The sequence below is a fragment of the Ictidomys tridecemlineatus genome, chromosome 9 (genome assembly GCF_052094955.1).
Source record: "Ictidomys tridecemlineatus isolate mIctTri1 chromosome 9, mIctTri1.hap1, whole genome shotgun sequence".
NCBI classification, from domain to species: domain Eukaryota; kingdom Metazoa; phylum Chordata; class Mammalia; order Rodentia; family Sciuridae; genus Ictidomys; species Ictidomys tridecemlineatus.
Window position 1 is genome coordinate 108,535,196 of NC_135485.1, and position 25,319 is coordinate 108,560,514.

Here is a 25,319-nt window from a genome sequence, read left to right on the forward strand (position 1 = left end):
GACTATGCTTAAACTATTGCTTTGCCAAAAGATAACTTAAAACTTCAAGGTCACCTTAGTATTAAGCTTTCTTTCAGATGAAATGGCACATTGCAGTTATGAAAGTAAGATATAATACAGTTCAGGCTAGAATATTGGAGAAATTATAGAAATCTATATACCTACTGTTTTTACATTTTTGAACTTGCAAATGACTCTGTCAATCTCTTTCTAAACTTCCAGAGACAAGTAATAAAGCTATTTTTCAGGAGCAAATTATATAATATATCTCTGAAATATTTATTTGTTGTTTAGTGTAAGAAATCAGGTTTCAGCTTCCAAGAGTGAAAAAGTTGGGTCACACACAGTTATCGCATGTGCAATAGCAATACTAACACATGTCAGCATGATGGCTATCATCTTAAAAATTGGTGTGATACAATAGAATGGGAAATTGTCAAGCTATTGTCATGCACCAATTCTCAGGATGATTTTATTTAGTCAGCACTGAAGTGAGCACATATTCCAGTATTGCTATAAATTACATCGCTTACATAGGCCATTTTTCCTCAAGTGTGTGTTTATAAAAATCACATTTTCTCCTTTTCTTTCACATAAGATAGGTACAATCAGCAGAAGAGACAGAATAAAATATGTATATAATATAAATTCGTGTCTACTGATTACACTCTTTCAACTATAGAAATGAGCACCATTTTACCTAAATTTGAAGCTGAAACAGAATTTAACAATGGTATTTTAACTTGTTTATAAATATTAGCTACATTATGCTATGATAACTTAATATTCACAAATTTCTAATTGAATTGTCTTTAAAGAAGCTCTGAAAAGAGAATAAATACCTTACACACAGAATACTGAAGTTTTCTGTATTTCAATTAATTTACTTCAGATAATAGTCCAGTGTACTTTAGGATATTTCAAATTCTTGATAGACTACCATATTTGTATGATTTTGTGTATATTCTTCATATGGTGGGATATCACTCCCCTTTTATCTGTCTTAGAAATCCCTGCTCATCTTTCAAAACTAATTTAAGTGTTATCCTTGAAGCCTTGTCCACTGTCACACATGTCTTAAATGCTTCTTTCATGTCCTGCCTTAACACTGTACACAACAGGAAATAACATACGTAGCACTTCTGGTGTGACAAGCTTTGCTGGAAATCCTTTGTCCTCTACATGCTCCTTTAATTTTCATAACTGCTCTATAAGGTTATTAATATCGTTTTCTATGTTTTATAACTGAAGAAACAGAATTACAGAATGTGATTTGACCTATGTTCATAGGTAGGCTCTCTGAAGATTTAAACATAGGTGATATAGTTCCAAAGTCTCAGTTCTTTGTTTGAAAACCAGTTTTATTTAGATATAATTCATATAAAATACAGCTCACCCATTCAAAGTATATAATTCAATAGCTTGAGTATATTCAAAGATATGTGAAATCCATTTTAGAACATTATTACCCCCCAAAAAAATCCTGCTCCCATTAGATGCCATCTCTCAATTATCTAATTTCTACCAGCTCTAAGTGATGACTAAATTCCTTCCTTATAAATTGATCTAGTCTGCACATTTTATATAAACAAAATCATATACTATGTAGTTCACTGTGACTAAACACATTTAAAGGTTTATCCATGTTGTCCCACATTACCAGTGTGTAATTTCAATTTTTTTTTGCCAAATTAAATTCCATTTTAGGGTAGACCACATTTTATTTATGTTTATCAGTTGATTGACATTTGGGATACTTCCACTTTGAGCTTATCAATAATGCTGCTATGAAAAACACAATGATATCAAAGAGAAAAGTTTAAAAGTGAAGAAAGTCCTTGATAAATCTGCATTAAAACAAAATGCTCTAGTGACTGTTTATTTAAACTTATTAAGAGGTAATCAATGAAACCTAATCAAATATTAATATAAAATATACACAGTAATAATAAATCAAGAGTAAATAAAAATAAACAATGCAAGAAAAGATAAAAATAATGCTGCTATGAACATTTGTCATAGTTTTTGTATGGAAATGTTTTCATTTTCTTAAGACTCCATTTAGAGTGGAGTTGATAGATCATATGGTAACACTATGTTTAACCATTAAGGAACTGCCAGACTATGTTCTGGAGCAACTACACCATTTATACATTTCCACTTTCAGGGTACGAAGGCTTCCAAGTTCTCTATATCCTTGTCAACACTTTTTATAGCTCCTTTGGGTAAAAAGCATCCTAATAGGTTTAAAGTGGTAATTCATCATGATTTTGGTTTGCATTTCCATAATGTCAAATGGTGTTTCACATCTTTTCACATGCTTATTATTTATCTTTAGAAATCTGTCCCCCTCTTTGCCCATTTTTATTTATTTTATTTTTCAGTACTGGGGATTGAATCCAGGGACCCTCTAGCATTGAAATACATGTCTTGCCCTTTATTTTGAGGCAGGGTCTCATTAAGTTGTCCTGCTGTCTTCAAACTTGGAATCTCCCTACTTCAGCTTCATGCGTTCCTGAGATTACAGATGTGTGCCACTATGCCCAGCTCAGATCCTTTACTCATTTTTAACTGGTATCTTTCTTTCTTTCTTTCTTTCTTTTTTTTTTTTTTTGCATTGAATTGTGTTTTAGTCAGCTTCTTTGATGCTGTGACTGCTTTTCTGCTGCAACTAGAACAACTGTAGAGGAAAAAAGGTCATTTGAGGGCTCACGGTTTCAGAGGACCTGCTGTATTCCTGGGGACTCAAGGTGAGCACAACATCATGGCAGAAAAGTGTGGGAGAGGGAAGCAACTCACATGATGATTAGGAAGCAGAGAAAAAGATTCCATTTGCCAGATACAAAATATATACCGCAAAGCCATGCCCCCAACGCCTACCTCCTCCAGTAACACTCTACCCACCTTCCATTACCACTTAGTTAATCCCTACCAGGGGATTGATGCACTGATTGGGTTAAGACTCTCACAATCCAATCATTTCACCTCTAAGCTTTCTTGCATTGTCTTACACATGAGCTTTTGGAGGATACCTCACATCTAAACCATAAGAAATTCTAATGGTTCTTTACATATACTAACTACAAATCCCTCATCAGATACGTCATTTGCAAATATTTTCAGAGACTTTAAATTTTGCTATTGTTTATTTGTTTAGTTTGGGAAGCTTTGTTTATTTTGCTGAGGAGTATTTTCTGGAACTCCCCACACTGTCATCCTAGAAGTAGAACAGTTCCAGGAGCTGTGTTCTTCACCACATGGCTACACTGTCGACTCACATTGCAGTATTATTACAGGGCATTTATCATATTTCATTGTGAGTTTCAACTTATTTTCTATATCATCTTCTAGAAATTCCACACCCAGGGTTGTTATTCTTGCTTGGAGCTCTGCATCAAATTTCATGATTAACTCTTCCAAAGCCCTCTTCAGATGTTGCTGCGGGTGCTACAAAAGCTTGCCATCAACTTCTTTCCCATCTCCTTGCTATGAGAATTTGCCCAGTAGAACCACTAGTTAAACTGACTCTCCCAATCATTGATGTTGCCTCATGGTACAAGAGTTTCACAAAGAATGCTCTGGGTAGTGGAATGAAAATGCCGAAGGTCTTCAGTGGCAAAAACTTGGATGACATCTTTAGCAAAACTTTAAGGCCAATGACATTTCAGGGTGATTACCAGTCATATTTTTAAAGTTACATATTAAGATATAGAGCTCAATTAAGGCTTGTCTGGAACCAAACACAATTCTCATAATATATGATATAAACCTGTCTGAAATTTTGAAGATCATAATTCAGACCACTTTTTTTTTGTAGGATTTGGTATAAAAACTCTAGGAAGCATCAATTCCAATGGCGGGACAGTTGCTGTGGTCTAATTAGCAGGTTTCCAAATTGAGGTAACAGTGACTGCACCTAACACTAATGATTCTGTGGTTTATATTTGCTTGTCTGCCTCAGGTCCTCCAGATGTTCTTCCACAAAAATCTGAAGTATGATGACGTGATTAGTTGTATTTTCATGATCACTCATACTTAGCTTTTTCTTTTTTCCCATTTCCCCATTATACTTTTACTGCAGAGTTCATGATATCTTATACTTAGAAGCATGTGCACCTAGCTACCTGATTAAACATGTTTTCACCCTCTTAAATTCTTAATAATTCTTTGTAGTCAGTTTTCCTCTTTTTCAGATAGAAAGCTGAGATTCAGAATAGCTTCTTAGTTTGTATAAATTCAAGGATCTATCAAGCACAAAAACTTAAAAGTCAAACTTATATCTTTAGACCATTCTTGATATTTTAAATTAAATCTTTCTGTTTTTGTTTTGAGAGCTTGTATTTCATTGGACATATCATGAATATATTAAGCAATTTTTTTATTATAAACTGTGTCAAAAGTTTTAGTAGCCTTGATTCTTTTGAAAAATAGAAAATAAATCTTAATTCTCTTCATATTTATTAAATAGACTAAATATAAAACTAAGAGGCAGATCAAAACTACAGATTCTATAAGAAAACAGTTATTTAAAAACATATAGATTCTATCTACATGATTAAATTTCTACTGGTTTTAGGCTTTAATTAATAATATAATGTGGATTTTTTATTGTGGGTAAACAGTCTTGATGACCAAGTCCTCTTTCCATCTTCCACTCTCCAAGTTGTGTTCTGGGAGACATCTAGGACATGCATGAAGGTCTCCACAATTGAAGAGATATAGAAGAAGCAGTTTTCCCTGGAGAAATGTTTTCTGCTATCTTTAGACTAGCTATTTATTAGTGACTATATTAGAGTGATGTCAGTTTTCAACAAGAGACACCGTGTTTCACGACGGCATTGACCACATCTATTTTGTTTACCTATGCATCCCTAGCAGCTAGCTCATATAGAGAGGATGATGAATAAATACTGCTGGTTGGATATATAAATGGACAGATGGGAAGCTAAGGAGTCACTGTGGCAATAACTAAATGGCATGGGGAATTTCAGTTGGAATGTTAGGACGTGATTATCGGAGGAGGCTGAGAGGGTAGCAAATATCCACTCCTATCTCTCTCACTTCTATGAGTGGAGGGAGATAATTCTGGGACAAGAGGTAAATGTCTTAGAAAACTACAGACCCTGGAGGAGGTTAAAATTTTTCATTCATTTGGTCTTTGAGCGTGGAGTCCTGGATCTACTTTAGGTGTTTCTGGAAGCTTGGGGAGTCTGAGAAACCAGGATGTTCTCCAAAGGGAAACAGTAAGAAGCATGTGGCTAAGAACTTGTTTAAACTATAAATAAAATAGGCAAAAAGAGCCCGAAGGGGCTGGGGATGTGGCTCAAGCGGTAGCGCGCTCGCCTGGCATGTGTGCGGCCTGGGTTCGATTTTCAGCACCACATACCAACAAAGATGTTACGTCTGCTGATAAATAATAAATATTAAAATTCATTCTCTCTCTCTCTCTCTCTCTCTCTCTCTCTCTCTCTCTCTCTCTCTCTCTCTCCCCCCCCTCTCTCCCTCTCTCATTCTCTCTTAAAAAAAAAAAAAAAAAAGAGCCCGAAGTATTTCATCTAGATTGTTTAGTTCAGTTCACCAAGAGAATTGATTCAGGGACACAGAGTACCCATCCATCTAGAATATCTTTTGCTATCCCTTAGGAAATTTGGACTTGGTAAATGGAAATTAAAGAATTAGGAATCTTAGCATTATATTCTCCAGCTCCATCCATTTACCTGCAAATGCCATGATTTTATTCTCTTTTAATGCTGAATAATATTCCATTGTATGTATATTTTCTTTATCCATTGATCTACTGAACGGCATCTAGGTTGGTTAAATAGTTTAGCTTTTGTGAATTGTGCTGCTATAAACATTGATGTGGTTGTGTCCCTGTAGTATGCTGTTTTTTAAGTCTTTGGGTATAGACCAAGGAGTGGGATAGCTGTCAAATGGTGTTTCCATTCCCAGTTTTCCAAGGATTCTACATACTGCTTTCCTTATTGGCTGTACCAATTTGCAGTCCCACCAGTAATGTATGAATGTGCCTTTTTCCCACATCCTCTCCAATACTTATTGTTGTTTGTATTCTTAATAGCTGCCATTCTGACTGAAGTGAGATGAAATCTTGGAGTAGTTTTGATTTGCATTTCTCTAATTGCTAGAGATGTTGAACATTTTTTTTCATATACTTGTTGATTGATTGTATATCTTCTTCTAAGTGTCTGTTCAGTTCCTTGGCCCATTTATTGTTTGTGGGTTTTTTTGTGTGTGTGTGTATGTGTGTGTGAGTTAAGATTTTTGAGTTCTTTATATATCCTAGATATTAGTGCTCTGTCTGATATGTGTGTGGTAAAAATTCATTCCCAAATTGTAGGCTCTCTATTCACTTCACTGGAAAGTATAATGCTAAATGAAGTTAGCCAATCCCCCCAAAACAAACTCTGAATGTTTTGTCTGATTTAAGAATGCTGATTCATAATGTGGTTGTGGAGGGGGAGCATGGGAGGATTAGATGAACTCTATATAGAACAAAGGGGAGGAAGGGGAAGGCAGGGGGCATAGGGGTAGAAAAGATGGCAGAACAAGATGGATATCATTATCAGTACATGTATGAAGACATGAATGGTATGACTCTACTTTGTGTACAACCATAGATATGAAAATTTGTCCTCTATATATGTAATATGAATTATAATGCATTCTGCTGTCATATATAACAAATTAAAAAAGAACTAGGAATCTTAATACTGTCAGTCTGTGTTCAGCTATTTTTTAATTTTCATAATTACTAGTAGAGTTTTATTTTTTCCCCTCCCTTTCCTTCCCTTTCTCTCCCCCACCCCAACAGAAATAAACACACAGACACCTCTCCTTCTTCAGATTATCAGAATGTTCTAATTTGTTCATTCAATAAAATATTTAAAAAGCTGCTTTTATGTGCCAGCCATTACAAATGAAAACCAAGTTTGTTTTATTGGTACTTGGAGTTTAATGGGGGAGTCCAAAATTGTTAAAATTATTAAATATAAGTATAGTAACAGAGACTTACAAAGAAGTTTGAATAAAAGAGAACACAGTGAAATGGGAATAAAACTTCCCCCTACATTCACAAAGCCCATGAATGTCACTTCTGAAATTGGATAATAAAAACTGTGACTTCTGTCTTCTACTTGCTGGAATTCTCTCTCATTTATTTATATATTTTGTCTCTGGACTTTAGCACAATGCTTAGCTTACAATATGTACTTAATAAATAGTTTTTAAGTCAATGCTAATAATTATAGAATGTACTATATGATAATATTTTACCTCTTTCAGACCATATGTGAAATTTCATAGGGAAATAAGGCCTGCTGGAAATAATTTCAAGAAGAAACTTATAATGGAGGATTTTAGAAAAAAGACATTACTATAAAATGCTAATTCAGTAGGCAGCTATCTGCTACAGACAAGCAAATAATTCTTCTTATAGCGGTTTGTTTAGAGAGACCAGATATTACTCCCAGCACATAGTTTGGATCTTATTTGGTGTGATATTAAGTTAAGATATGCTATTTTGTGTATTTCCTACTTTTCCTACATTTTTTTGTGTGCTTCCTACTTTTATGCTTCTATGACTGCACACAACAGCTTTAGCTTGAATGGTATTTTTGTTGTTGTTGTTGTAAGTACTGTCCCACTTTTTTCAAATGGTTTCATTTCCTATTATTTCTTTGCTTTTGAAGGTATTTTTAAATTTTTTGGCTTCTTGTCCAGTATTTTTTAAATAATTTTTATTGGTTTTATTTTTTAAATACATGCCAGAGGAATGCATCACAATTCTTATTACAATATAGAACATTTTTCATACCTCTGTTTGTATATAAAGCATGTTCACATCAATTCATGTCTTCGTACATGTACTTTGAATAATGATGTCTATCACATTCTACCATCCTTGCTAATCCCCTGCCTCCTCCCTTTCCCTCCCATCCCTCTTCTCTATCTAGAATTCATCTATTCCTCCCATGCTCTGCCTCCCTACCCCACTATGAGTCAGCCTCCTTATATCCAAGAAAACATTCGGCATTTGTTATTTTGGGATTGGCTAACTTCACTTAGCATTATCTTTTCCAATGCCATCCATTTACCTGCAAATGCCATGATCTTATTCTCTTTTATTGCTGAGTAAAATTCCATTGTGTATATATGCCACATTTTTTTTTAATTCATTCATGCACTGAAGGGCATCTAGGTTGACTCCACAGAAGAGGATATTCAATCAATCAACAAATATATGCTCATCATCTCTAGCAATTAGAGAAATGCAAATCAAAACTACTCTAAGATATCATCTTACTCTAGTCAGAATGGCAGCTATTATGAAGACAAACAACAATAAGTGTTGGCGAGAATGTGGGGGGAAAGGCACACTCATACATTGTTGGGGGGACTGCAAATTGGTGCAGCCAATAAGGAAAGCAGTATGGAGATTCCTTGGAAATCTGGAAATGAAACCACCATTTGACTCAGCTATCCCTCTCCTCAAACTATACCCAAAGGACTTAAAAACAGGATACTACAGGGACACAGCCACATCAATGTTTATAGCAGCACAATTCACAATAGTTAAACTGTGGAGCCACCTAGATGCCCTTCTTTTCCAGTATTTTTTATTTAACTTTCTAGATATATCTGTTAAGTTAATGTTCTAAACATACCATGGATTATTTAATCTACATTGTTTTCTATCATATGATTCAGAATTATTTTTACACATCACTAATAAAGACAAAAATGCTGACAACTATACTTGCAATTAGCAATTGAAAAATGCATCCTAATTTCAGAGATATTAAAATAGGAAAATTTATTTTTTAATTTATGAAATACAGAAAAATCACCACTATATCTGTATCATGAACTTCTAATCATTTATTTATACAAAGCTACTGAAACATTTTCATGATAATTTAGGGAAAGAAATATTATATTGTATATTTAATTTAGGAAAATGGTACTCCCTTTTTTCAAAAATATTTTGAGAGCTTCAGAAGATGTTCTGCTATGTGAAATTCCCTAAAGTAAGGATCATTGTATCCCATGTACCTGAAGCAACTAGAAGGTTCTCAATTAATACTTCTTAAATGAATTTATGAGTTAAATATATGTATCATTAGAGATAACATGTGTCTGCTTCAAGTCCAACAGGTAAAAGAACTCCTTCCAAATTTAAGTTTATGTTTATCAAGTATTATCCTTCTACATAGCTTTTCATGACTTTCTTTTCACTTGTTACCAATGTCTTTTCATTTTATTTTCATAGATGTTATCATTATACTTATATCATGATGATGCTTCTAGTAGTTTTGGGGGAGTTACCATGAAAAAAAATTGAATGACATGATTAGTAATTTGTAGCTATTTTTAGTTTTACCACTCAGGAAACTTAAAGGGAAAAAAAATCTTCATTTGCTTTGTAACAAAGCATTTAGACCCCTGGATAAGAAGTAGAAATCAATTGGCAACATATGGAAATAAAAGAGTTAGCAAAGTTGCCAAACTCTTGGGTCTTACTTTATACTCATTCTTTCTTTTTCCTTCAATAATTTTTTCTTCATTTCTAATAAACACTTTTGTCACTTTGGTGATGATTAAAAAAATTAAGTTATGTATACATGAGATGCCATTCAGAAATATGCTCCTAAGTTACCAATTCAATATCATGAAATCCTCAGATCTCAATAGTTACACCCTGTTTAATAAATGTAACATGAGTTCTCTCTGATGCAGAAGGCAGAGTAGTTAAGGACATGGCTTCTGAAACTGGGGTCTCTGAGCTTGAAACTTATCTCTAGCTCTTGTTAGCTACGTGGGCATGGAAACTTAGTTAACTTTTCAGTGCTGTTTTTGATTATTCTAATGTCCTTATATTGTTTTATAAAGATTAAGTAAATTGACCCATAAAACTTGTAATAGATCCTAGGAAATGGAAGTGCTGGTACTGGTGCTTACCGGTTTTTCCCTCCAGATACACTGTGGCCTTCACCACCCTGCTCTGTGTTCTGGAAGCCTAACTAACATTCATGGTCTTCATTACTTAGGTTTGCTTTCCGACTTATGCTTGGATTTGCAATTGGAAAGAGATGGAAAGATTGTAGGAATGTGTCTGCAGTATCCTCTCTTCCTACATTTTCACTGCCTAGTTGTGATTTTGGCAGTGATGCTCCTCCTCCATTCTCTTCCTGCACCAAATTTCACAGCCACGTTGAGTGGACTCCCTTCCCCAACCCCAATTTAGCTAATGCAAGTCCTTGGTGCTTCACTACACCTCTTGTTAATTCCTTTAACTATGTTTACATTTTTTTTCTCAAAATTCTTTCACTTAATTCTCTTCGGTAAAATATTTGAGTGTATCAGTTATTTATTGCTAAAGTCACAAACTATAATATAGTATTGAATTATTTGGTTTAAGATATAAATTTGATTGTTTTTCCTCTAATCAATATCATTAACAATGATAAAGGTAGAGATTTAAAGAAAAATCAATTTACTAACTTATGTGTAATTGATAAAATCATTTTCCTAAAAAATAAAAGGGCTAAGATTTCAGTTATAATATCTAAAAACTAAACAAAAACTAAAAGACCTTTCCTCAGAGGATTTACACCTGGGCCCTTTTCTTTCTCTCTTTGGAAAGTATTGGTAAAATGTCCATGGAATATAAGAGGGTGGTGTTTAGCTGGTCAGATCGAATCCAATACAGAACAAGTCCTAGTTCCAGGGTAGTGTGATTAAGCAATGAAATTTTATTTTACAGTTGCTTAGTGGGTTGAGGGGAGTGTGATTCTGTTTTGGGTGGAGGAAACGTGCAAAGCCATGTAAATGAGAGCTGAACCTGGAAAGGTGCTTGTAGGAACTAAGAAGGTCAGTACTGGTTTTTGTTACCCTGCAAGAATCAGGAGGCATGCAAGATTATTAAGTATAATGGCTGTATATTGTGGGAATGTAATAAATGTAAACACCTTTCATTAAACTGGGCACCCAACTGATAAGTTCATCACAGAAGCCTTGGGGAAAGCAGAATGTTTCCATAACTCCACTCACTAGCCACATTCAGGATCTGAGCAGGGCTGAGCTTGTAGGAAACAGAGACCATTTTAAGTCCTGAAGGTTAACCTGGGGTACCACAAGTATTAACACGGTGTGAAGCACAACCATTTCATGAAGAAGATAGCAATCATTCTATTCAGTCTGGAAATGAATTGAAAATAATTGGCCCTTTGAAGTTTTCTCAATAAACCTCACTTTCACCTCATTCAGAGTTAAACATTTCCAATTCTCAAGGCACATAAAAATCTATAGATACTTCAATTCTCACACTTATCAGAGTAAGAGTGGAGAGAGTATAATGTGTCATTAAGAGAGGGAGTTAAGAAGTCCAGGTCAAGGCCTTCAGGATTTGAATTAAAACTCTTTCTTCCTATCTATATAACCTCTCACATTTTTCTTCACATCCATCTCTGGATGTCTTGGTTTCCTCTTTCATATTCTTGGGATCAGAACAGTCCTGATTTCCAGGGAATACTATGAGAACTGAACAAGGTAATGTACACCAAGGACTTAGTATTGTAGCTAGCACAAAGTAAGCACTTAATAAATCTTATCTACTTCATTGTATATAAATCTTCCTAACAAGATCAGATGCACATCTTAAGGATATTATATATTTTATATCCATTATGTATTATTTATTTTATATCCATTACCAAGTTTATTATATAGTAAGCACTAAATATTTGCTTAACAGTGAGTAAGGTTAATTGACTTAGAAATTTAAAAATTTGTTTTCTTATTGAAAAACAAAGCATATATATTGCCTTTTATTGTAGTTGTTACGGGAGTTTACTTGAAAATCACTGGGAGACCATAATGTGCTGCATTTTACATGCCTGTCTTTTTAAAATATTAGCAAATAAGTGCAAATGCATATCTACACCCTTAGGTACCTAGAGAAGCACATTCACACTTAAGTTGTAAGGTATTCATAAAATAATTAGTTACCAATTAATAAAACCTGTATTAAAACAATAACTGAAAATAAATCATAGGTCCCCCAAAAGGGAGACTGGATTACTCATCTGAATTTCCTTTTATAGAGATTATTCACAGATACATTTTTTAAACACTGAAATTAAGTTAGGTCTATTTAATTTGTAAAAAAGGTTAGTATTGTAACCTTTGATAAAAACACAATTATTATCAACATATCAAAAGACTGCCTCTCCCATTTATTAATTCTATAATTAATTTAGCTTACAGGAGATCCTTTTCAAATTTAAAAATTTATTAGATTTTTCTAAACAAAAAAAAGTGCATATGGGCTATTAGGTTTTGAAAGATACTCTATTAACAAAAAAATTAAACATTTTAGAACAGCATGAAGAGTACATGTCATCATGTTCTGTGGCTGCTTAGGTAGTAGCCACTTGAGTATTTTATAGCTTAAGAACATTTATATTAAAATAATATTTCTATTACTTCATTTTACATCCTTACTAAAAGGATGTAATAATGTATAGAACAATGATAGTAGCTACCATTTACTGATTTTTTAACAACTAAATGGAATTGAACCTGATGTTTCATGTGAATAATCCCATTCATAGAATCAATACATAAGACTCATAAAGACAGAATCATATTTGCTTATTTTATTTGTCCCCAGTAGTCAGCCCTGAGCTGATAATACAGCAGATATAAATGCTTATTAAATAATTAAATGATCTTGTTTTGAAGTAAGTCTTTATTAGAAAAGGATTTTTTAAGTTTATTAATGTTTCACCATTACTGAATGTACTACATTTTATCCACATCTACCTTTGTTCATCCTGGTCATCTTCCCTTATGCATACTACAGTTCCAGTGAGAGAATGCCTCAGGGAAACCTCCACTTTGTGAGTAGAAAATTCTAGAAGGATAACATTGAGCCTAAAATGTCTTAAGAAAGTTCCTGAAAAAGCATCATAATTAAAGAAAAGCCTGCAAAAAACCTGATCCTGCTCTGCATAATTGAAAGTTGGAAAATATAGCCATTAAAATATATTAAACAGGTAATCAAGATTTATTAAAAACTCCGAAGACTGTGGAACCAACTAACAAAACATAAATGGAAGGAAAAGGAGCCTCTAGAAGCCAAAATCAAGGCTTAGATAAGACTTACCAGAACAGTTACCACACGTAGAACCACTCCACGCATGTTATTCTCCAGTTTCTTGTCAGTCAGTGACCCATTTAGACCTGTGACAGGATTCCAGCACCCAAGCTGAAAAATAAAATAGCTTCGGTCACTTTTCTGCCTGAAGAATAGTCCAGTTGCCACTGGAGAGACCTTATAGAGAACCCTGTGAGAGCTCTTGGAACAATTAGCATAGAAAGGGTCCTGCTTGGGTTTTCTTTTTTTTTTAGCAACAAATAAAACAATCAGAAATGCTATTTCCTGCTTTGAAATATCATTTTCTGGTGTATGACAGTGCCCAGCATGTTTTTGGAGGCTCATGGAGGACATCTGACTTAAGGAGGATTTATATATACACCAATAACTCAGTCACAGTAATGCACTAATTGAAAAAATAATACCGCATATAATTCCAGAATAACATCTACTCTAATATATCAATTACTGCACCAGTTTAATTTTCTCACAGCATTAATACTTTAATTTGATCTGACACTGTTTTTACTTGGAAAAATAACTATTAAAATATTTAAAATGATTTTTATGTATTTTTTAAGAGTACAAATGCTTTTGAGGAATAATATCACGTATATTTTGTTTTTGAAGTATTCACAGTGTATAAAGCAACATAATTTATCTTTTTGTCAATGCTACCAATTTGTCTGAATATTTTGGTAACAGCTTTTTTTTTTTTTTAAGTTGTACAATGGTTCACTGCTCTTTATTCTTCAAATGCTGGCTTAATTTTATACTTTCATGTAGTTATTAACTCTTATAATATGCAAATCTGAGGGCTACTAGTTTAAAATTGACTAACTATATAAATCTCCACAGGATTAAAAATTGACAAGTTTCAATCAGAAATACAGAGAAAAGAAAGAGATGCACACCTTAGGAAGAAATGTCATGATATTAACTCTGATTTCAGCTCCATGAGCCCTCACTTTTGGGAATCTATTCTGCATTTGCATGCTTTTAAAATGTAACAGAGCTCTAGTCATATTTGGAGACTGTTTTTGATTAACTGAATGATTATCAGGACACCTGGTTATTTGTGCTATTTCCTCCTGATGGCTATGATTTATTTTCTTATACTGCATTTTGTTTGTGGTTTCCAAAGTCATCAACATATTGGCAAGTTTCCCTCACAAATAAACCATTTAGGTGCTTCCTGTAAAAACTCAAGTTTCTCTTTGAGTTCCTAAAAGGGATTTAATTAAGAAAACTCAAACATATGCAATATATTGTAAAAGAAGATGACACAATAAAAATAATGCAGCCAGCTTTTTCCATATTAAATAATTTAGAAGAGGCTGCTAATTGTTCGTTTCAACTGTAAAAGCACATTAAATTCATACAATGATATGTCATTCTTAGTTATATAAAAAAAAGTCTAATTAGAACTGAGATCCAATTAGCAAATCCAAATGTGTTGAAAGTCTAATTATCAGAGATACTATAGTCCTTTTGCCAAATTTTGAACTTTATGAAATGTCTTTTGAGCTTCTGTTCTCTTCTGGGGTCGACCAAAGTCTATCATCAATCACATTTCTTATATCCACTTTTTCTACTCACTTCAAGAGGATTAGACCAAATAATATTGGTGGAAAATGTGACACTGGTCACATTAACTGAAGAAATGAATTTTCAATGTGCTATCTCCATATTTTATAATTACATTACACAACTTTAGGGTTAACAAATAGCCTTTAGATTATAATATTATTCATGATAAGTATGTCTAAGCTGCCAAAGCAAAAATAGGGGTTTCTTTTCTGTAAGCCCTAGAGTTGTTTTTTAAGTTTGGTGAACCTATTGTCAGCACCAATGTGACCACAGGATTTTGGTGCTCTGGTCAAATATTTAGTATTGGATTAGCAACAAAAGTTGGGAGCAATTTGTTTCAACAATCCTCTGGACAAACACTTAACACTTTCCAGCTTTTTCTTAATTATGCCCTTGTTTAAATATAACTAAATATGATCAATGTTATTAAAATTCTAAAGCACTTTTCTTGTTGAAATAACACTAAAAACCAATCTGGAGTAGGTAGAATAGGTAAATATATGTCATCTTCAGACACAGGCAATGACTTGGACATTATTCACACAATATATGAGGCTTCTGCCCACTTTGTTTTTAAATTTTAATATTTGGTTAGACTGTCTTTCTCATACTCTGGTGAGACAGCATTTCTCTCCTGTATAATGAAGATTTTTCGCTTTTCTGTAGTCTTCTTTTCGTGTTGTTGCTATCTGACTCTCATATCAATTGTGGCCATCAAGAACTGAGATGTTCAAGGACCAGGATTTAGGGTACAGAATGTTTAGGTTACAGATTCTTGGGAATACTAGATTTAAAATATACCTGTTCATCACATCAAAAATGAGGCATAAGTTATCAATAAGAAACTAAGACGACACTTATTTCCTATATCGAGTACTTCTTTTAATGCTTACTGAGCCCTTTATACAGGATCTAATTTGGGCCTCTCAATAGCTAATTGAGAAGGTGCTATCAGCATTATTATTTTACAAAGAAACTAAGGTCTCAATTAAGTTCACATAGCTACTAAGAGATGAAGTTAGGTTTTAAACTAGCTCTGTTCAGTGTTTTTTATTGCAGTTTTGCTTTATACAGTGTACAGAGTGTGGCAGTTATTTAATATCTGTACTTGTATTAACTTAAAAAACTCTTTGAGGAAGATAGCAATCTTATCCCATTTTCCAGAGAGGGAGACACAGGTGTTGATCTTTCCATTGTTATCTTTTATCTACTTAGGCAATTAACTAGGCATTGTGTAAAGGAAAGTTGTAGAAAAATGGACAAAAGTTGCTCAAAAATATTTCTGGAACTCTATTTTGTGTAATCAACTTACTAAAAAATAAATGTGGATCATGTTTCATTTGTCCTGAGGCCTGGTGATACCTCTCAAAATGCAGACAAAGATGAAAAAGAAAATAAATAACAGCAACACATAGAGGAAAGGTTGATTGTCTACATCTTTTTGAAGAATTTCTCAAGTTTAAGATTCCTTTCATTTCTGTTCAAACCCTTCATCTCCCTGAGGTTCACTTCAAGATATTCTGATTATAATAACTCCTTCCAATAATAAGCAATAAAAATGAGTTAGGTTCACATAGATTCAAATTGAATTAGCATCTCCAACAGGTAATATTCCTTGTAGCATAGCAAGACTGATAGGCATAGTGCTGAGAAAACCTGGAAGAATTTCACTTAGGTTCAAGTGTGAGGCTTATCTAACAACTTCTTTGGTTTCAGTGTTTGAAATCTCATTAACTTGACTTCTCTGGTTGTGTCAAGGTTGTTTTCTCCTGGTTGTGTTTTTTTTGTTTCTATTTACTATTTTTTTTTTAAACAATGAAGCCATAGACTAATAAAGATAATGGATACACAATCTCATACTATCTATTCAGCAGAGTGCTTTCTAAATAAAAAATAATAAAAGTCACCCTGGCCATGCATGAGATTTACAAAATGTCACACTGCTGATGGCAAAACAAGATCCACTATCTTCTATGGTCTGGCAGTCCAGAGAAAATTTAGGAGAGATAAAAAGTAAGAACCAATTCCATATCCTTCCAATCACAGCATATAGAATTCCTATAGTATTTCTGGTTATTGCCTGAAGTCATTTTGAAAGCTTTAAAATGCTTAGTCCTCTAATTATTTCCTTCATTGGAGCTTTGGCAATAATAATCGTGTAGCATTCTGTTAAAATCAATGTAATATCTTGTGTTCAACAAACTGGTTGATGTATTTGCATGAGCCCAGAAGCATGCGCCAAACTGATGATAAAGTTTTATATAGTTACTCTTTTCTCCTCAGTGTTTTTCCTTTTCATTTGCCCATGGTCTGTAAGGGATGACTTTTGACTCTGGAGTTTTACATCACTATTTTTCAGGCTGTGTTAGATGTCAAAAACAGCTGAACTGCTCAACTTTAATTTTACGCTCAATAGTTTGTAGACTTTAATAACAGGAGTCGAGAGAGCTCTTAATTGCATACTGAATGGAATGCCCTGCATTTATTAGCTTGTACTCATATGGAAGAAACGAACCCTAGCTATTAAAGCTCCAGTGGTGGGACTTGAAATGTTTACTACTTATAGGGCTATGTGCTGCCAGGTGCTGGGTTGCATTTACTTGCTTTCTCAGCCTTTGAACCCAAAGAGGAAATAACAAAATGGTGGGCAAATAGGCTTGAACACCAGCCATTTAGAAATGTGCAAAATTTCTTTACTAAATACTACTTCTGTAGTGGAAAAGAAAGTGTGTATATATATATGTGGCTGGTTGACTCAGATACATGTTTTTTAGAGCTAAATTGGAATGTTTTCCACTTTGACATGTGTAGGAATGCAATGTGCCAGTAATCCTTCCAATAATAATTTTCTTTACGGTATTTTCTACCTGTAAAATAGGTTTGATTTGTAAGACTTGCTCCCTAGAGCATATAATCCTACAATTCAATCATTACCATGAAGTAGTAGTCCTTCTTTAGATTATGTGGAATAGCCTTAACACTTGAGTTTCTTTTAGAAGAAAATGTCTTTGAGAAGTCAGAAAAAAACAAACAAAATGCACACAATTTGACTGCTGATGTTTCCTTGATTTGCTATTGAAAACAAAAGTTTTTATACTGCATAACAAGATGAACTTGTTAACTTATTTCTGTGAATGAATATAAACATTAAAAGCAATATGTGCACATATACATACATAAGCATACATACACATACATTATATATGAAAATAGCTCAGTGATGTATTATGAAGACATAGTAAGCACTGCTAGTTATCAACTGGCATTAAACTGATTTAATGATATTTTGCCATTATTAAGTTTTCCGTTTTTTATAATTCTACTTGGTATAAAATTACTGTTACATGATACATAGAGGCAATATATCATAGCAGTTAGAAACTCCACAACCATACTGCTTTGGTTTGAGCATCTACTCTAATGAGGGTGTGCTGTTGGTCTTATTTTCTCACCTCTCAAACTAGAATAGTAAAAAAGAAGAAAAATAATAAAATACAATGGGAATAGTAAAAACAACAGCTTCATAGGGCTGTTGAGAGTATTAACTGATTGAATATATGTCAAGAACTGAGAAGTGTCCTTGGCACATAAAGATTAAAGAAGTATTTGATACTATTATTCTTACACATCAGCATTCATTTGTTCCTTGCTCAGTCTCATTCTCAGAGGTGACTTGGTAATCTCAGTGATGAAGCATGTCTCTAAAGCTGTAGTTCTCAGCTTTGGTCGCATCTTAGAATAGCCTAGAACACCTTTAAAATATCTGATACTTCAGCTAAACTCTAGACATTAAATTAGAAACTCCAGGAGGGGGACTTAGGCTTCAGTATCTTTCAAGCCTTGCTAGGTAATTTCAACCACCCTCCGAGATTTTTCTAAAGGTTGATCTAACACTCAGGAAATATGATTTATAGTGTGTATTTAAACTTATTGAATAAAGGAATAACTTTTACTGGCTTTATTTGTAAAAGCTGACCAGTGTCACTTTCTCAAGTAATCTAATTTTTGGTTGTTGTTTTAAATAGGATATGAGGCTGAAAATTGTCACTAAAATATGTGACACCATAATGATGCCTATTTTATCCACTTCCAGATCTTCCACTTTCCCACCCCCAACCCTAGGCCCATAGAATTGAAAGGGCCTTGTGTCTAGGGCTCCTCATGCATTGACACAAATGCCCCAAAGTATATGGACACATCTGACTTTTGACTGATCCTATAGTGAAAATAGAACCTTAGTGGAGCCAACACTTTCTTTCTAGATTCACAGCAAGTAGAATATACCCTTGATTATTACCATCATTTTAGCAGCTTGTCTTAAATGACAAGTCCCACACCTGGCAGCTCAGCCTTCCTCAGTTCAGCTCAGTTCCTGACATCTCTCATTGAATAATGATGTGCATGTTTATTGAACTACTTACCAACTATTTGTGCCAAGCCATGGATGTTATTTAATTTCCTTTTTTTCTGTAATCCTATCAGATAAGCACTAAATCATCCTAATTTTAACAAATGTGGAAACCAAAGGTTAAAAAAATTAATAGACCCATTGTAGATCATTCAACTAATATGTAACATAACCAGGATTTGACTGTAGTCCAGAAACCATTAGGTTATTCTGACCTCAATCATGAAGACACTTTTTCTAGAGAGGAGTAAAACAAGGGGCATACAGATAGTCATAACAGTTTTTGAAAGTCTGTTTCCCAAATTCAGCCCTATTTCTGCTTTGAGGAACTTCAATTTCCTTATAATAAACTCCTCCTTGTTGGGTGCGGTGATGCACACCTGTAATCCTAGCAGTTCTGAGGCTGAGGCAGAAGGATGTCAAGTTTAAAGCTGGCCTCAGTAATGAAGTGAGGCCCTAAGCAATTCTTAAACTAAAATATAAGACCCTCTTAAACTAAAAAATAAAAAGGGACGGATATTACTCAGTTGCTAGGAACCCCTAACAATCTATGGTACTAGTAAGTAAGTAAATAAATAAATAAATACCCCTTCTTCTTTTTCTTCAACTATTCATGTTTGGTTTCTGTCAGAAAACTGTAACAAGTCAATTTAGGGAAAAGGTGCATTTGAAAGTCTGGTCAAAAAATTAGGAATATTGGATTGGATTTGAAGACTTACTTTATACATCCAACACAGTCAAAATTTTTGAACCTTACTTTCTTCATCTGAAGATAAAGCGGATTGTTAATGAAAACAATTATATGCTCTTCTTTCACACACAACCTATTATTGATTGGGTTTATTTGTGAATATTTTCTTATAATATCAGAAAACCAGTTTCAAACACATATAAGCATTACTGTATTATTCTCAGTGACGACTACTGACACTGACTAAAGGGAAGCTTAGAGAGTCATTTGCGTTCTCCTATTAGACTATGTGTTCCATGAAGGTAGAGATCTTTGCTTGCTTTATTTACTGATGTGTACAAAGCTCCTACAAGGGTGCTCAGTGTATAGTTCACACGCAAAAGATTTGCTAAATGAATGAACGGTCTTGTTTTTCCTCAAAGAATATATTAAATTTCAGCAACACATGGTGGAATTTTGTGGTATGAAGGTTTTATCTCAAGGTGAGGGATAGATCAGTTAATCTCATAAAACCCTGGCTAGCTTTGTGACTCTACAGTTGTTTCATATGATTGAATTCATATCAAGAACTATTCCTGTGATGAACAAGACAAGGCTTCTCAAATTTCCTCATCAAAACCTCACTCTAGACAATACAGCTGACAGTTACAATCAGTTTATCTTAGGCTGACACTAATATGAGACTTTTGTCTAGGTCCTTGTGTGATTCTTCCTTTGGGGCTCCCTCTTTATCAGATGCCTGCCACTAAACTCAAAATGAAAATTAAGTGCTTTGGGTTCCATTGGTGACTGTAAACTACCAAATGATTGTCTATACCTCTGAGCAGTCTTACCAACGTTGAAGACACCAACTTTTATTTCATTGCAGAATATTAAAAACATTTGAACAATTGCGACTACTGTAAATCATGAATTCCTTATTAAGCTTCTTGGAAAATGTTAGCAATATTTTAAAAAAGAGTTGTCATTTCTTTGTGGATTTTTTAATTATTCTTTTTTTTTATTAACAATCCTAAATATTTCCCACATAGTCATCCATTGGCAACTATCAGCTCTAACAACAGATGTCTATTTCCCTCAGAATTTTGAGATTGTTGATGGCTGTATTCATCTTTTCATCCTAAAACTTCCACAAATTTTGTATATAGTGATCAGTCAAAAACTGGTTTTGATTCTATGTGTGTATTTCTTTATTCTCAATATGTTGTACTTAGTTCAATTGAGATGTAAGTGGGCTTACGATCCTTTAGACATTTGTGGCTGACATATATAACCACATACCTTTCAAATCTACCTTTTAATCTGCTATGGAGAAACGGTGGCAACAAACCTCCCACTTTTTTACTACAATCTGTGTTTGGCTTTCCAAAGCCAAGTGTGCAAAACGAAAAGGACTCTATAATAAGCTAGGTGTGATGTGATCCTAAAATGGAAGTGAGAAAAAGGGCACCCCTTTCAAATATTTTCAAATTTCTTTTTAATCTGTACTGTTATCAATATATCAATGCAGTCAACATCTTGCTTATAAGTTCAATTCTTTTATATTTAAACATATAATATGTCTTATTTATAAAAACAAGAAAAAAGAATAAACATTTAGAGAATAAAGTTTTAATGAAGGTTGTTTATGCTATATGTAATAAAACCTTACTACAAAAACATAATTTCTTCCATAGATTTTCCTGTTTTGGTGACAAACAGATCCTCTATGTAAAGCATACAGATTTCTTAAGACACATTTCCTTAACGAAAATAATCAATACAGGTTTCATCCTCATCTTCCCAATAATAATTCAGATCAGAGGTTACTGAGGATGAAATCATTAATCAATCTGGGACCTCTGCACATACTAAGTTATTCGGAGGGTAACAGAGGAAATCTCATAAAGGAAAATTCTGTCCAACTGAGAAAATAAATTTCAGCTGGGACTTTGTGCAAGAAATTATCCCCCCACCGTACCCACCCACACAAAAAGTGTAACCTTTCTCCAAAGTCAGAGCAGATAGAACACCAGATACACATAAGTTTTCAGCTAAAGAATAAAAACAGACTCAGAAGAGACACTTGGCAGCATCAGAATATATGGAATTAAAACTTGGACTCTAGAAGGATGGAAGCCAAGACCATTTTCAATTCACATTACTGAGAAGTAGCTCCAGTTATTTAGGAACAATCCATTTCAATATCGAATTCAAAATCCTTTCACAGGTGTTTGTGCCTTGTGAACCACAGAGTAAATATAATGTATGAGCTTTTATTATAATTAAAGTTAAACTTACCCACTGATTCCCTTTACTAAATTAATAACACTCAGGGTAAATGAAGCTAGGCAAAACTGATTAAGTTGTAACAACCATGCAATCCTTAGTAGAGAAACAGATAAGCACCTCCACTTATAGGATGCAGATTTAACAAGGTTGATTTCCCAAGAATATTTACTCAATCATCATAACAGACCTGTCTCTATAATTTCTCCAAACAGTGGATAATATGATCTGATTTTCTTTATGTGGAAACATTTTGGGGGTTCACTGAAACCTAAATTTAATATTAAGAATTACTTTGGTTTGGACTGGGGTTGTGTCTCAGTGGTAGAGCGCTCGCCAAGCATGTGCAAGGCCCTGGGTTGGATCCCCAGTACCACATAAAAATAAATAAATAAATAAAGGTATTGTGTCCAACTACAACTAAAAAATAAATATTTTTTTTAAAAAAGAATGTCTTTGGTTAAAGGAAGAAATATTTTTCAAGTCTAAACAAATTTTTTTTCAAAATGTATACATACATAGAAAATATATACATACACAGAAAATAGGCTTAACACTTTGCCTAAGACACAAATTTAAAGAAAAATATATTTAAAATAGTCATTATGTCTATCACTTGTGGAGAGTTCACTACATACCTGGAAATGTGCTGAATATTTATATTCATTCTTTCATTTAATCTTAATCTGAAAGCCCTATGAACTTGAAATTATTAAGTGAACACACTTATATTGCAATTCAATTTTATAATTTTTACCTAAAAATTTAAATTAAAACCTATATGGACGAAGATGTAGCTATAGGGGAATTTTAACTTAGATTCTCTTCTTTAAACATTAGCAATAAGAAGGTTATCCTTTTCTCCAGACTACTTTTTAAAATGTAAGGTTACTGTGTTAATAAAATGGAATCTGTGGAATTTAAGATTCATTTTTTTCTGGCAAAGCTGTTCTCTGATCCAGAGGGAAAATACTCTTGAAATACCTCAAAATCATCTCAATCCTCAAAAGTGTTATTACAATGTTTTATGCAGTCCAATTAACAGCTGGATTGGACATATTTTGAAGTATATTTGAGACAGGAGGGTGAAAAAAGGAAAGAACTATTGTGTGAAGTCTAAATTTATTGAGCTGAACATTATCAGAGAAACATCTGGACAGGTTACCACAGGTGACTAGAGTATTGTGCTAATGAGGGTGACATCAAAGTTTAATAATCATATAAGGTAGTTAAGTTTGGAAAGTGGAAACACTAACCTTCAACCAGAGCTTACTCTCTGAACCTCAGCCAGCCCTCCAATGCACACAATTAACCTTACAAAGAAAACTCTAGAGGCAGCTGGATTGACCCATCAAAACTCATCATTACCACAAGCAAAACAACTAAAGAGATAAAAACCTGCTATGACTTAGTGACCAATTACAAAATTTAAAATGCCAATATAAAACTGTTCCAACTCTTTATTATTAAAATTTTCAAATATATATTGAGAACAGAATCATGAACCCAAGTATTCCTTCCCTTACTTAAACAATTATCAAGTTATTTTTAACCTTATTTTTACACCTAAACTTTCTTGCCACCACCTTCTCAGATTTACTTTGAATCAAATTCCAGACATCAGACATTATATAATTTTATTTCTAACTATGTATTTTGACAATTATATACTCTGTTAAAACGTTATAATACCACCTAAAATTTATAATAATTTTAATGACATCAAATATATAGTCAGCATTCAAATTTATTTTACTCAAATTAGGATTTAAATTTCATAAGAGTAATCTGTTCCTTATGTCATTTATTTATAGGTTCTCCACTCATCTATTGCTTTTTTCCTTCAATTGATGTGTAGAGAAAAAAGTTATGCATATTTTTCTGTAATCCCATGGTCTAGATGGTGCTGATTAAATCCCTCTGTGTCACTTAACATGATTTTCTTTTGGTTGCATTATATGTAAATTGTTGAAACTAGCAGAGGGACCTAACTCAGTGTAATATTATCAATAACTTTTTGCTGTGTACTCTATACAGAAGGCACATTTTAAAAAATCGATTAATCTATTTATTTGTTCTAATTTGTTATACATGACAACAGGATGCATTTCGATTCATAGTACACATATGGAGCACAATTTTTCATTTCTCTGGTTGTACACTAAGTAGAGTCACACCATTCATGTCTTCATACAATGATGTTCATCTCATTCCACCATTTTTCCTACCCCATCCCCCCTCCATTCCCCTCCCTCCCTTTTGCCCTATCCAAAGTTCCTCCATTATGATCAGCATCCCCTTATCAGAGAAAACATTTGGCCTTTGGTTTTGAGGGGTTGGCTTACTTCACTTAACATGATATTCTCTAACTCCATCCATTTACCTGCAAATGCCTTGATTTGATTCTTTTAATGCTGAGTTATATTCCATTGTATATATATATATATATATATATATATATATATATACACCACATTTTCTTTAACCGTTTATCTACTGAAGGACATTTAGGTTGGTTCCACAATTTAGCTCTTTTAAATTGCATTGACCAATGGTACAGACTAGATGACACAGAGACAAACCTACATAAATACAGTTATCTCATACTAGACAAAGGCACCAAAAACATATATTGGAGAAAATATATATGCCTCTTCAACAAATGGTGCTAGGAAAATTGGAAATCCATATGCATCAAAATGAAATTAAGCCCTATCTCTCACCATGAACAAAACTCAACTCAAAGTGGATCAAGGACCTAGGAATTAAACCAGAGATCTTGTACCTAATAGAATAAAAAATAGGTCCAAATCTTCATCATGTTGAATTAGACCCTGACTTCCTTAACAAGACTCCTATAGCACAAGAAATAAAATCAAGAATCAATAAATGAGGTGGATTCAAACTGAAAAGCTTCTTTTCAGCCAAAGAAATAATCAGTGAGGTGAAGAGAAAACCTATAGAACAGGAGCAAATTTTTACCTCATACACATCAGATAGAGCATTAATCTCTAGGATACATAAAAAACTCAAAAATCTTAATAACAAAGAAACAAATAACCCAATCAACATATGGACTAAGGAACTGAACAGATAATTCTCCGAAGAAGACATACAATCAATCAACAAATATATTAAGTAAAAATGTTTAACATCTCTAGCAATTTGAGAAATGTAAATCAAAA

General features: G+C 33.5%; 1 protein-coding gene across 4 annotated transcripts in view; it reads right to left on the reverse strand.

The window, feature by feature from the left end:
- The window catches only part of Grid2 (glutamate ionotropic receptor delta type subunit 2), a 1,411,364-nt gene that overhangs the window by 378,349 nt on the left and 1,007,696 nt on the right, over positions 1-25,319 (reverse strand). For all 4 annotated transcript variants that reach the window (XM_021734724.3, XM_078021917.1, XM_005337550.5 and 1 more), the window contains exon 9: positions 13,187-13,288. In XM_021734724.3, coding sequence (XP_021590399.1) covers positions 13,187-13,288 — 102 coding nt within the window. The remainder of the gene's footprint in view (positions 1-13,186; positions 13,289-25,319) is intronic.